We start from the raw sequence: 13,965 nt of genomic DNA, 5'->3' as shown, positions 1-13,965 counted from the left end.
CTTAATTTACTTATGCGGTGACAAGGGAGCTCAAAATTTTATTTTCGTAGTTTAGCATATCCCTTCTCTGGTGGAGCCTACTACAGGTTAGTGCCACGGTTGTTTTCAGATTGTATTTTGCATTTTCAAAGGAAGCTCCCCAAGTTTATACTAATTTTATAAAAACAACTTAGTTGACATTATTGGATCTACATCATATGTGGAAGAGTGTGTTGGTAAAAATAATATAATAATAATTGAACGACCTCAGATAGAGAATAGAAGAAAGGGGGAAAATAAAAAGATAAGATGAGTTGTATTGATTGAATAATTATGTTTGAAGGGCTTTGTTTTCCCCATCGGTGATATTATCAGCCATCGTTGTCGTTATCTTCGTCATTCAATTCATCATTCTCTTAGCAACGTAATTTCGTGGGCGAGCACCAAATACCAACGGAACAATGACATGCCCATCTGGATTTTTGGACAAATTTTAAAATATATTTCTTGAATGTCTGTTGCATACTTGAATTCTGCACTTATTTATATGGAATGAATTTTGTATTACTAAATATGGTATGAAATATTCTTTCATTTTTTTTACGATTTTTCAATTGAAACGAATAGAACAGCAATATTTTCAATCTACAGCTATTTCCTAGAATTGCTGCCAATTGTGTTGTGTAGTGTAAGTTCCTTAATTTAATTTGTTGATTAATAATAGTTTCTTTCTAAAGTAGGAAACCTTGTGTGCTTACAAAATTTAGCGGAGGATTTACCAATTACACACTGGTATGGCATCTGCAAAGCTTTCTATGTTCGGCTTTGTACTACGCCTTAGATACTCGGTTATTTGCCACCCTATATTTAGCCCGTGTGTAGTACAACATCGCAAAGTCAAAACTGTACTACAACACCCAGACAAACTATATCCCCCCTTTTTTTATGACTCAACTAACATAACTAATCCAGCCCAGAAGAGAGGAAGAGGCCATACCAAATCAGAACCCATCAATTGATGGCTTCAATGACTTCTCTCAAGTCAACCACTCTGTCAATTATCCTCTTCTTCATCCAATTCTCCTTGATCAAAGCTCACGGAGGACACGACGACAACGACGATGATCACGATAGTGATGGTGGCGATCAAGACCATGCAGAATTGCATGCAAAGGGCTTAATCTTGGTGAAGATATGGTGCCTGATCATTCTCCTAGTAAGCACTTTTGCTGGCGGCGTTTCGCCTTACTTTTATCGATGGAACGAGAGCTTCCTTCTCCTCGGAACCCAATTTGCTGGCGGGGTTTTTCTTGGGACGTCGATGATGCATTTCTTGAGTGATTCCAATGAAACTTTCAAAGATTTAACATCCAAAAGTTACCCTTTTGCATTCATGCTAGCATCCGCGGGTTATCTTTTAACCATGTTCGGTGATTGCATAATCAATTTTGTTATTAAGCAGGGTAGCAAAAAAGAAGCTAGAGTGGATGTTGAAGAAGAGAAAAGTGAAGAAGTGGGAACCGATGGTAATCCAGTTTTCGTCAGGACAAGTTCCATTGGAGACACCATTCTTCTCATTCTCGCCCTCTGTTTCCACTCAGTTTTCGAAGGCATTGCCATTGGAGTTTCAGGTAAGTACATAGAGCTAAATAAATAGCAAAACCAAAGTTAGCTCATTACATACGGTTCGCTGGTGACTATCTTAATTTTGATTCCCTTACAGCTACTAAGGGAGAGGCTTGGAGGAATCTATGGACGATATCGTTGCACAAAATATTTGCAGCAATTGCAATGGGAATTGCACTGCTGAGGATGATACCGAAGAGGCCATTTTTGCTAACTGCGGCTTACTCATTTGCCTTCGCGATTTCTAGTCCAATTGGTGTGGGGATAGGCATTGCCATTGACGCCACAACTCAAGGGCATATTGCTGATTGGATTTATGCAATTTCAATGGGACTTGCTTGTGGGGTTTTCATATATGTTGCCATCAACCATCTCATTGCCAAAGGGTTTAAGCCACAAAATAAATGTTACTTTGACACTCCTTTCTTTAAGTTTCTTGCTGTGCTTAGTGGAGTTGGAGTCATTGCAGTTGTTATGATTTGGGATTAATCTCTTTTTATTTTCCTTCCCCTCCCCCTTGGGGTGCTTGGTTAGTTGGCTTTGTCTTTGTTTAAAGTTGTATGAATTGTTGAGTGGTTGCAAAAATGTGTTGAATGTTGAGGAAATTTTTGTTGTTCCCATATGAGCTTTTATCTTATAAACAAATATATTATGAATGTGATTGGTATTTAATAAAAAAGAAAAGATTAAAAGAATAAATTCTTAATTATATATAGGAAACTTTATTTGTATTTAGACTTTAGAGATCGGGGGAGTTAAAAAAAAGAAACGAATTTTTATCTTAAAAGAAAATTAAATTTTTTTGTAAAATTTGTTCTTCTAAAAATATCTCACACGACTCATATGGTTCTTCATATTAGAATAATAATTAGTTATGTATCCTCATTATTAAGTAATAATTTATACTATAATCTGACAAACTGAAGCAAGAATAAGTTTGCTTAACTTGTTTTACCTCCAATAGGAGGCATCCAAAAAAAGATTTATTGCCATCATGATCTTATATATCCAAGTATTTAAATAATGAATTAATGAGCTTAGTTGTGTCATCAAGCTGGAAATGATCCTCATTTGGTAATCAAAAGATTTTTCTGTCCTCAAGCGTATCAATGAGAATTGACACTAGTTCAAAACTTTTCTTGAAAGTTTTCGGACTAAAATTTTCCGTTTATGGTAGAAACTCTTGTCATTAATGCTGATTCTAGTTTCATTAAAATCTAATTAATGAGTGCCTAATTTGGGTCATTTCGGGAACTTTCATGACTACTTTTAAAATTACTTCTCAATTCATCGTCATATAAATTTCTTAAGCCTTGTAATGTGAAATCTGTGTTTCACCGGGCATGTCAACTCATCATATATGTAACAGGTGCATTTTCTTCAATACTTCTTCGTATTTTAAAGGAATTATTCATATGGAGTAATTGATATTCTTGTAGTTTTATATTGAAGAAGTGTAGAGATAATTCGAGTACTCTACAAGGTTTGTAGTAGTTGTAACAACAAATTCATTAGTATCAGTATATATAATGATCGATCAACTGATAGTTAAGTAATTAACTTCATACATGTATGATGTATATAGTATGGTTCTCATATAAATTAGGTTAAAAATTAATCCTTCTTTGCAAGACTACCATTTTGTTTATTAATCACAGTACTGAGAACTAACTAATCAATTAAACAAATTAAACTCATTATCTCTATCATTCTTTTTGTTGCTTGAAAGTAAGGTGGGTCAAATGTCTTTCTCTTACCGTAGTTTTAGGGTTCTCAAGGTTTTGTTTGGTTGAAATGGATGCCATCACCAACCAAAACTACATGCCCCATTGTGCTAGTCCTGAAAATGATTAGCACGGACATAAAATTGACCTAAAAAACGACTGGTTTGATAGGTGAAAATGTGAGAAGAGGTAAAAGATTTTGATTTTGTCTTGAGGATAAAGTCTTAACGGTTGAATTGTTTGGCATAGCTTTTGTTGAATAAATGTAATTCAGTTTCTTTGCTGGTTAAATTACATAATTATGGGAATTTCTATTACCTTTAACATGTTATCCTTAACGTTTTCAAATGGGTTTTGGGGAAAAGATTTAGTTGACCATTTTTGAGATTAATAAAGGAAGTGGAGGAGTGATGATAAATTTATTAATTATCTTTAATGACACTCTTATACAGTGAACATGGGCCAACAGTAGGTAATTTTCTTCTTCATCAAACTCTTTTTATTATTATTTTTTTAATCCTAAATCATGCTTTTACCTAATCAACCGAACATATATACGCTTTCATATATCTCTATATAACAACACTCACTGGTTGTTGTTGAAACACTGCAGATCACTGGCTCGAAGCAGAAGCCATAGCTTAAGCTTCATCCATATCCATTCTCTGAATTTTCGACAAGCTTAGCTAGCGACAGTTGACGCACAACACAAGCATTATGGCTACTTCAATTCCTCTATCACAAACAATTCTTGTGGCATTTCTTATTGTGACGAGCTGCATTTGGATGTTTCCTCAGGTTGCCGTGGCCACTTCAAAGCACACAAGCGTCACAAGGCATTACAAGTTTAATGTACGTATACATACACCTTTAGTGTTATCATATTTTTCTTAGTGTGTTATCATATGTTGACTTAAAAATTCGAAATTTGGATTGAAATTTGCAGATTAGACTGAAAAATGTCACGAGATTGTGCCACACGAAAAGCATGGTGACCGTTAACGGGAAGTTCCCGGGTCCTCGTGTAGTTGCTAGAGAAGGTGACCGTATAATTGTTAAGGTGGTGAATCATGCTCCAAATAATATCAGCATTCATTGGTAAGAATCAATTGATTAATTTGCTTCTCAATTAATTCGCTGGAAGTCATTAGAGAGTCAATGGATTTGGAGAATAATAATATATACATATATAATAATTAAATTTAAATGATATGAACATTGAACGCACGCGCAGGCATGGAATTCGACAACTCCAAAGCGGGTGGGCAGATGGGCCAGCTTATATCACACAGTGTCCCATTCAGACAGGGCAGAGCTATGTGTACAACTTCACCGTTGTTGGCCAAAGAGGGACTCTCCTTTGGCACGCTCATTTCCAATGGCTTAGGGCAACTGTCTACGGACCTCTCATCATTTTGCCTAGGCACAATGCTTCGTACCCATTTGCCAAACCCTATAAAGAAGTCACAATCATGCTCGGTAACTTATCTTTCATATCTTCTAATTTAATTGAGAGCTTTTGTCATGCTATATTGCTAATTAACATGATAAAAAAAATTTGGCAAATTATAATAACAACAGGTGAATGGTTTAATGCTGATCCTGAGGCAATTATCAATCAGTCTTTACAAACCGGAAATGGCCCAAATGTCTCAGAGGCCTACACCTTTAATGGGCTTCCGGGGCCAACATACAATTGTTCCGCAAAAGGTGCCCACCAAATTTTTTTATTTTTTTTTATTTTTTTTATTTTTTTTATTTTTTTACACCCTGGCCTTACAGGCAGAGTATAACTCTACTATGCACCATTGTTAATGACTTTTGGTATGGTGCTCTGCAGACACCTACAAGCTGAAAGTGAAGCCGGGAAAGGCATATATGCTGCGTTTGATCAATACTGCACTCAATGATGAGTTATTTTTCAGCATTGCAAATCATACGCTCACTGTTGTTGAAGCCGATGCAACTTATGTTAAGCCTTTTGAGACCAACATATTGGTGATAGCCCCAGGGCAGACCACAAATGTGCTTCTGAAAACCAATCCAAATCCCCCAAATGCTTCGTTCTTTATGCTGGCTAGGCCATATTTCACAGGCATGGGCACATTTGATAACTCAACTGTAGCTGCAATCCTCGAGTATGAGACCCCATCACAAGATAATTCCTTTAGAAATCGTACCCTTTTCAAGCCATCTCTTCCTGCTATTAATGCTACAAATTTTGTCGCCAATTTTAGTAGCAAATTTAGAAGCTTGGCTAATGCTCAATTCCCGGCTAATGTTCCTCAAACTGTCGACAAAAGATTTTTCTTCACGGTAAGTCTCGGAGCCAACCCGTGCCCAAAAAATCAAACATGTCAAGGACCTAATGGCACAAAATTTGCAGCTGCTGTGAACAACGTTTCCTTCGCTCTCCCATCAACTGCACTACTCCAATCCTACTTCTTTGCCAAATCTAAAGGCGTTTACACAGCCGATTTCCCACAATTTCCTCTTCATCCATTCAATTATACAGGGACTCCACCAAATAACACATTTGTGTCAAATGGCACTAAGGCTCTAGTGATACCATTTAACACAAGTGTTGAGCTTGTGCTGCAGGACACTAGCATTTTAGGCGCCGAAAGCCACCCTCTTCATCTCCATGGCTACAATGTTTACGTTGTAGGCCAAGGATTTGGTAACTTTGATCCTAAAAATGACCCTGCAAAATTCAACCTCATTGATCCTGTTGAAAGGAACACCGTTGGCGTGCCATCTGGCGGTTGGGTCGCAATTCGTTTTCTGGCAGATAACCCTGGTTAGTGTCGCTTTGCAGTTTGCATACACAAAATTTACTCCGCACACTTCAATTCTTTTGCTAACATGTAACTACTAATATGGATGGGTAGATTTTGATTCAACAAGGGCCGTAACGTAGAAAGCGCAAACTTATAGGGGCTGTATCATAAAAAAATTAAAATATCAGGATCTAGAATATTAAACTTGTATAGAAATGGCCTCTACAGACCTGGTGTTTAGTGCGGTCTAGTTCATGACTCTTATTTTTCAGCGTTATTATTATTTTTTTAACATATAGGTGACATTTTAATACCATATTTATGTGTGTGTGACGCAGGTGTTTGGTTTATGCATTGCCATTTTGATGTGCACTTGAGCTGGGGCTTAAGGATGGCTTGGATTGTTCTTGATGGAGAGCTTCCAAATCAGAAGCTGCCTCCTCCACCGTCTGATCTTCCCAAATGTTGACCTTTGACCATGCGGATATAGTCTTTTGTTTTGGTTTTTTTGGCATTTCCTAAATTAACTTATTCTGGTTTTGCTGTGCTAAAGAAATGGAGGGGATTTTGTACCTGTATTATCAAAGAGTTTCAATGTTTCTGTTGGATCTTGAATAAAAATAATAATAATTATAATCTTCATCGATCAATGTTCTATGATGTGTTTACTTTCTGGAGTAGGAGTGAGGAGTGTGGATTCCTTCCACTCCAGTGTTTACTTCACTAAATTGGGGAGGGATTGGGAATTCTACTCCGTGGGATCCATCCATTTTTGGAGTGGGGAATGAGAGTGGGACTCCCATTGGGGGAGGTGGGAGTGGGAATCCATTCCCACATCTCTATTTTCTACACTTTTTTAATTTAATTCAATTTAATGTTTTATAATTAATAAAATAAAATAAATAATATTATATTTATTTGAATAATATTATTATATTTAACTAAATAATAATTTGCATTGATTCTAAGTTAAAATTATTTAAAAATAATACTATTATATTAATAGAGAATTAATAAATATAATATTATTATATTTATTTTAAAAATAATAGTACTATATTTATTTAATATTAATAATTAATAATAATAAACAGTTTATTCTAAGAAAATATTAATTTTGTACTAAATAATATTATATTATTATTTTATATAATAATAAATTTAATATAATTATATTAAATAAAATAAAATAATGTTTCATTTTATATTAAAATTAAAATTAATAAAAAATTGTGATGTTCATAATTAAGAATATTAATAATTATTATAAATTTACAAATATAATAAAATAAATATTTATTCATTAAATATATTTTTTATTAGATTTGTAATTAAAAATTATAATTCTTTAAATAAGGATAAAATTATAATTTGAAACTATTTACTCCCAATCCAAGATAAAGTAAACACATAAATTGGATTCTGATTTTCATTCCATACTTCCATTTCAGTGTAAGTAAATAACCTACTCACACTCTCACTCCACACTCCCAATCTTAGGATTCTCACTCCTCAGGATTTCCACTTCAATCCAAAAAGTAAACGCTACCTTTAAGTGTTGTTTGCATGAGCCTGAGCTGTGGTCAAGTATCGAAACGACAAAATCTTTCATCATTATAATTATCCTTAAATTTCTTTTGACCAAATGAATTAAGGTCATGTTCTTGTTAATTAATGCTTTAGGACAGGCTTTTATCATTCACAAACAAAATCATTTCTTTAAAGTTGCTTAAGTAATAATTAACACTAATCCTAACATGTATATAGCGTGGTTAAGTCCTAAGCTAAGACCAAGCTATAAAAATAAGACAACGTAATTGTTTATTTATAGTAATGAAAACAAAAGTCTCGAACTAAATTTATGTGGATGAAGAATTGAAAAAATGAAAACATAATTCTCTTTTGTTAGCATAATCTTTTTTCGAAACAAACATAAGTTCATTCGATCAATAACGAAGATAGGGTAGAGTAATGTATTCAACAATTAAACCAATTTGCAAATAAACAATAAGGAAATTCATCACACTTTGTCTCCTATAGTTTTCAACTTTTAATTGGTACCATCTTATAGTTTTCATATATCAATGAAAATTTGATATAACAAGTCGTATAATAAAAAAGATCAACTCTGTGATTATTGAAATACAAATCTTATGGTGGGTTGGAATGGATTATGTTATGGGCATTAATCTGAATCTTATATATAAAAAAAAAATCACAAAAATGTGGAATAAGAAAAATATAATTTTTTTTACCATTGTTTGAGGATAAAAAAGTAGATTAATTAATTAAGAAAATGAAATTGTTGGTGGGATTTGCTGAAGAGTTATGTGCACTACTCATTTTTTTCCACCACTCATCTTACCTGCAAAATGCAATGACCAAATTATCCTCACCAAAGCCTATACATTTACTTGTGTATTCAAAGGCCACTTTGGGGAGGCAAGCATAAAAAATTATAAAGGATAGTGAGCAAAAGGAGGAAACAGAAGGGGGGAGAATAAAGAGGGGAGTGAGGCGTTACCTAAGGAGGGGGCTACCTGCTTCTCTATTATATTTCTTTTGGAGGCAGAAGGATTCGGCCAAGCTTTTAAAAAAAAAAGGAAATTCATTCCTTATATGGGGATTGGGTTTTTTTTTTTTTTGAGTTTTTGATCTCTATTTTTTTTGTTTTAAATAGAAATTATTTATTTTTATTCTCATAAACTGACTTGAGTGTCGGAAGATTATTGCCGAAAAATCTTCTGACACCTCTAATAATTCTTTATGATTTTAGACTTTTTTAAATTGTTCGGTAGTGATCGCAGGATGTTGTTAGCTCTTGGCAAGCGGACGCGAGGTTTTGGTACTGACTCAATAAGCCACTCTTCAACGTCAACAAGTAATATACTATTACTATCTTAAAGTGAAAAATGAACCTTTCAAAAACTTTAAAAGTCACCCTCTTATCGCTTAAGTTGCCCTTTTGGTACAAGTAAGCTTTGGGGCTCACTTTTAATTTAAGAGTCTTCCTAATAAAGTATGTGGTTTTGAAATTTCATTTGCCTTGCTTGATCTTTTTGGCCATGCATGGCTCTGCTTGAAAATGGCTTGCCCACATGCTATGCCGTCCCAGTTGGCTTTAAAAACCATATTTTCAAAGATGCCGTTGACCAGAGAAAAAGGTCTCACTTTGGTCAAATGTACTTCAGCTAAAAATCGCCCGGTTTACTTTTCTATTACATAATTATCCTAAATAAATTAATTAAACTTGCTCATTATGAAAGTGTCTGCTTAGTCATATTAATCATTGCAGGCATATCTCATTATATAATAAATGTGTCGGTGCTTTATCCGAATTACATATAAGTCGTTGAAAATAGTAAATTGCTTAAAAATAGTATAAAATTAATAAATAAAGTAACCGATTTCTTTAAACTCAAACTATCATCAGGGTGACGTATTAATATTTAGGTTTCGAAATCCGGTACATGGCACAATTAAAGTTGATTTCACGGCAAATAATGCAAGTATAATAGCGGAAAGAAAAATAGTGACCACAGCAATAAAATGATTTGATTTCTAAAATTTATTCCAAAGAACATAAGCAGATTTGTGGCTGCTATTTAATTGGATTGGTAAAATCTCTTGTGCTTTAAAACTTAAATTCTACTCGCACGAATAGAGAGAAAATTAAGTTGTCATTAGATTAAATAAAATAATATCAACAAACTTTTAATTCATAAATTATACGTAAGATTATTGAGATTTTAAAGCCTTTTTCTTTTGAGAACATTCAATTTTATTTAAATTTGAACCAGCTAGCCACTCTATAATACAATACTAAACTAAAACAACACTACTCCGCCCCTTATGTAGAACGTAATCACTGAAAACAATTTCTAAGAGAGTTCAAGACGTAATTTAAAAAAATAAATTACAAACTGTAAAAGAATTTCTCTTTTTAAGAATTCTTAAGAATTTCTCTTTTTAAGCCGTAAAAACTGTAAAAACAATAAACTATAAAATTGCATAAATTTGAGTTAAAATTAATGTTGGATGGGAAGGGTTAGCCAGAACACACATAATGAACTACTGATGGGGACATATGGGGAAGTTAGAGTTTGTGATTCTTGTGCTTGAATGGCATATTGGTTAGCAATAACGTGTTCACCAATTACGTACCTAGCTTTAATACTTTAGGGGGTCCGCTTGAAGTTGTAGAGTCGTGACATTGAAACCATAATTACTGTAAATTAAACAGATTGCTAAGTATTGTGTAAAAGTAAATAGGTAGTTAAAATTGTTTACTTAATACTTAAACGACTTTACTTTTAAAAGTAAAACTGCTGGGCAGTAGCATCAAAAGGATCCTTCTAAAAAGAGTGTGGAGAGCCATGCAATTAACCTCCAAAATTTGTTCAAAGGTTGCTTAAAGTTTAGTATGATTGATCAACAAAGTGAAATTAATGCAAAGTGTTTGTTTCAACTTTTGTGTTCGTACTGACTCAGGCGAATGAGAGATTAATACACGCACTGAAATGAGTGGAGAAAGAGATGCCTGGAGAGGAAGATAGCTACAACTTTAGAATCGATCAAACTAAGGTTTCCCTTTTTACTGAATCTTAACTGATCATCCAAGCTCTTTTTAATTTTCTCAAAATGTGAAAGGTGACTTGCATTTCCAATGCAGATCCAATCACCAATAATGCGCCTTTTTTATAATAAAAAAACCCAACAGCCGAAAGGAATCTCTCTTTCGTCTAGAGCACAAAGAAGAAGAGTACAGAAAGAAAAAAAAAAAAAAAGCAATAGAGAAATTAAAAAAAAAAAAGAGAGAGAATAAGTATAGTAGTAAACAAATTAATCAAAATTACTAAAAAAGAAATAGAGAATAAAAAAAAATTCAAAAAGGGTTACGAGCGCTGTGAGATCTGATATGATTGATGTCGAACAAACACAAAATTAACCAACATTAGTACATTAACGTTGATAGTTTAATTAAGAGTATTCTAGTTGTGATATATAATCTCTTCTTACAAAATGTGTAAAAAACGGGAGGGGGGGGGGGGGGTGGGAAACTTGTTGCTCTCCTCAAATTGTAATTACATCTGAATCTAGAAAAAGAAGAAGCAGAAACGAGGAATTAAAACTTGTTGATACATGACCATCAAATGATCCCCTTCTTAATTAATCTTTAAGAATCGCCATGTTTGTGCCAACAAACAAGCATGGCAACGCAGCGCCTCATGATGTAAAATCTTGCCTTTTGCTCTTTGGCCAAGCTACTACACTTTCTTGAAATGGAGGAACCCTTTTGTGAGTAGCTTCTAGGAAGAGGGCATTTAGTGGAAGAACTTTTTTGCAAGAGAGGGGACTTTGAAGAAGTGCTTTTTGTTGAAAAGCTCCTTGTGAAAGGTAACTTGTGTGAACTTGAAGCATGGCTGCTGCTACATGAACCATCTTTCTTTGATAGCTTCCACTTCTCATCCATGTAATCTAGAACACCTTAGCACAGCTTGCACAAGCAATGTTGATGGAGCTTCTTTGTCTGTCTTTTGTGTTCGTGTTTGTGTTTGAGAGAGAGATTGGGAGACAGTGAGTGAGTGAGTGAAAGAGAGACGTGATGGAGATGAGTTTCTCTGGGCTTTAAGTGGGTCTTTGTTGATATATATAGTGATCCAGTCACTGAAAATTTCAGCTAGCTAGGGTAATTCAGAGTATCTCTTATTTACCTTTGTGTTAGAAGAACTGAAAAAGAAAAAAAAAAAAAACATCTTTTAATATTAAATTTTAAATTTGCGGATATTGCAATTAAAAAAATCTATCAAAACTAATCTTGATAAGCAAAATGGTAATTAGCTGAATTAGATATCTTCCAAATTAGCCATGATTAGTCCAATGGCTATGAACGCAATGAAATCTACCAAATCAGCATTGATTAGTATAACAATGATGAATAATTGGAAAATTTAATTGCAAGAAAGGAATCTACACAACAGGCAATTACGAAGACTTGAACCACCCATAAAAAAATAGTTATCTGAAAAAAAAAAACTCAGTTTTATTATTAACAGGAAATGTTACAATGGAACAATTATAACCGTATAAATTAAGAAATATACAACCAAAAATTTAGTGGGTTAGTATGCAAACAGCGGTTGAAATTGTTAATTAATGCTTTTGTGGCAAAATCTGATTGGCTTGTTTATATGAGAACTCAATTTCTTTATTTCTTTCCTTTTTTTTTTTTTTTTTTGGTTTGGTTTTTTGAAAAAATTACCGTGTAAGATTTGATTATTAATTTGAATTGATTCTTGAATGTGCAAGCTCCATCTCTCGGTCTCGGTCATCACCTTGAGATCCATCATTTAATTTTAGAGACATTGCTGTCGTACGGTGCCCATTATGCAGTGACTTTTTTATGCTCCTCGCTTCTCTCTCTCACGTCAGTGGCCATATATGATAACATGAGACAGTTGTTAGCTGGTTCTTGTGATGAGCATCGTGCCCATTTTGTTCTACAAACGACAGTCTTGCCTTGCTTTAATAATTCATATGTTTTTCACTTTTGGTGAATCAACCATCACCTCTTACGTTACATATTCATCTTTCTTATTCCAACAGTAATATCATGCATACGGACTGAAAAATAAAAATATTAATTAATGTCATCCAATCTGTAAAGATATTGTCTGTTTTACACTTTAAAAAAATTCACACGGTTTTATTTTGGAGACACTCATACTCTCTAAAAAAATATCTTGTCAATTAAGGTGTGTATCACCCGATCCCTTATAATCTCAACATTTCTCTCATACTTTGTCGATGTGAGATTTATAAAGGGTGATTTACATCTTAATTGGCAAGACGTGTTTTGAAGTGTATGAGTGTCGTAGAAACGAAACCATGCAAGACTTGTTAAGGTCCAAAAAGAAAAATATCTTATGAGATCTAGGTTGGTTCATGACACGGTAACTATTTTTTCTGAGTTCATACATTCACATAACTATTTAACTAGAGATTCTGGAAGTTATTTAAATTTTAAATATTGGTAGATTATATTATAAAATGAAATTAATCGAGTGTAGATACCCACACCTAAAAACGATTTTACAATATAATATCTAAAAAATCAAAAAAGTGAAATCATGTTCATGATCACGTCAAAATAATTTCGCATGGTCAAAAGCATGATAAAAATAAACTTGTATAGGTTTTGGATATGTTATCATTACAGGTCATGATTACAATAATCTTCCAGCGTCAACTTTCTTTTATTGAAGATTAGAATTTACTATTTACTTTTCTCCATTGACGATAATGTAAGCATGCATAATGGATGATTTGATTGACTAATTAACCTCCTAATTAACTTGTAAAATTATATTGCATTATCATGACTCGTGCTTTTTCGTTTTGACGGCATGATTTAGGTCTTGCAATATCGGCCTGCCTTGGATTCTTTTTCTTGGTTTGGTTTCCTAGAGTGGCTGTGTGTAAAATGATGTGGCATATAACAACGGTCCAAGCCTCCTGCTGTGTAAATCAATTAATTAATTGCCACAATCATACCTTGTATTCCAAAATTAGTTGCTAGTAAAGTAATTGATCATACCCCAGTACCCACATAGTTAACGGGATTGTAACCTATTCGATCAGCAATCTGAAACTCGAGAATTTAAATTAGCCGGTCCAAGGCGCATCTCTGAATTAAAAATACATTAGACATGCCCTCAGCTGAAGTCGTGATCGACAGGAGAAATTAAATTAAACCAATTTGTAAATTAATGCTTGCTTGCTAGTTAAGGGATCAGACACCATAGGATTAAGGTCATTTACGAGATTGTGATGCTGATTATTCTATTTTCGAAAAA

At 33.7% G+C, this 13,965-nt stretch overlaps 3 protein-coding genes across 3 annotated transcripts; 2 read left to right on the top strand and 1 right to left on the bottom strand.

Annotated features, from left to right (window-relative positions):
- The first annotated feature begins 809 nt into the window (after nt 1-809).
- Nucleotides 810-2,213, top strand: LOC18034043 (zinc transporter 2). The gene is made up of 2 exons (XM_006424810.2): nt 810-1,610; nt 1,703-2,213. The coding sequence occupies exons 1-2, from the start codon at nt 998-1,000 to the stop codon at nt 2,092-2,094; spliced, it is 1,005 nt and encodes a 334-aa protein (XP_006424873.1). The 5' UTR covers nt 810-997; the 3' UTR covers nt 2,095-2,213.
- Nucleotides 2,214-4,005: 1,792 nt separating this feature from the next.
- LOC18034529 (laccase-17) lies at nt 4,006-6,578 on the top strand. Its single transcript, XM_024179667.1, has 6 exons — nt 4,006-4,181; nt 4,276-4,427; nt 4,564-4,808; nt 4,911-5,039; nt 5,170-6,129; nt 6,448-6,578. Exons 1-6 carry the CDS (start codon nt 4,047-4,049, stop codon nt 6,576-6,578), a joined length of 1,752 nt encoding a protein of 583 aa, XP_024035435.1. The 5' UTR covers nt 4,006-4,046.
- A 4,572-nt stretch (nt 6,579-11,150) lies between these two features.
- Nucleotides 11,151-11,714, bottom strand: LOC18035030. Its single transcript, XM_006424808.2, has one exon. It carries the CDS (start codon nt 11,580-11,582, stop codon nt 11,286-11,288), a length of 297 nt encoding a protein of 98 aa, XP_006424871.1. The 5' UTR covers nt 11,583-11,714; the 3' UTR covers nt 11,151-11,285.
- Between the last annotated feature and the right edge of the window lie 2,251 nt (nt 11,715-13,965).

Source organism: Citrus clementina, unplaced genomic scaffold, assembly GCF_000493195.1.
Source record: "Citrus clementina cultivar Clemenules unplaced genomic scaffold, Citrus_clementina_v1.0 scaffold_8, whole genome shotgun sequence".
NCBI classification, from domain to species: Eukaryota; Viridiplantae; Streptophyta; class Magnoliopsida; order Sapindales; family Rutaceae; genus Citrus; species Citrus x clementina.
This window is presented reverse-complemented; position numbering and strand designations above follow the sequence as displayed.

Bases quoted from the DNA above. Each gene is read 5' to 3' on its own strand.
- LOC18034529 (XM_024179667.1), top strand. From the start codon at position 4,047: ATGGCTACTTCAATTCCTCTATCACAAACAATTCTTGTGGCATTTCTT. The intron at 4,182-4,275 runs GTACGTATACAT...TGAAATTTGCAG, and splicing joins CAAGGCATTACAAGTTTAAT to ATTAGACTGAAAAATGTCAC. The intron at 6,130-6,447 runs GTTAGTGTCGCT...TGTGTGACGCAG, and splicing joins TTTTCTGGCAGATAACCCTG to GTGTTTGGTTTATGCATTGC.
- LOC18034043 (XM_006424810.2), top strand. From the start codon at position 998: ATGGCTTCAATGACTTCTCTCAAGTCAACCACTCTGTCAATTATCCTC. The intron at 1,611-1,702 runs GTAAGTACATAG...ATTCCCTTACAG, and splicing joins CATTGCCATTGGAGTTTCAG to CTACTAAGGGAGAGGCTTGG.
- LOC18035030 (XM_006424808.2), bottom strand. From the start codon at position 11,582: ATGGATGAGAAGTGGAAGCTATCAAAGAAAGATGGTTCATGTAGCAGC.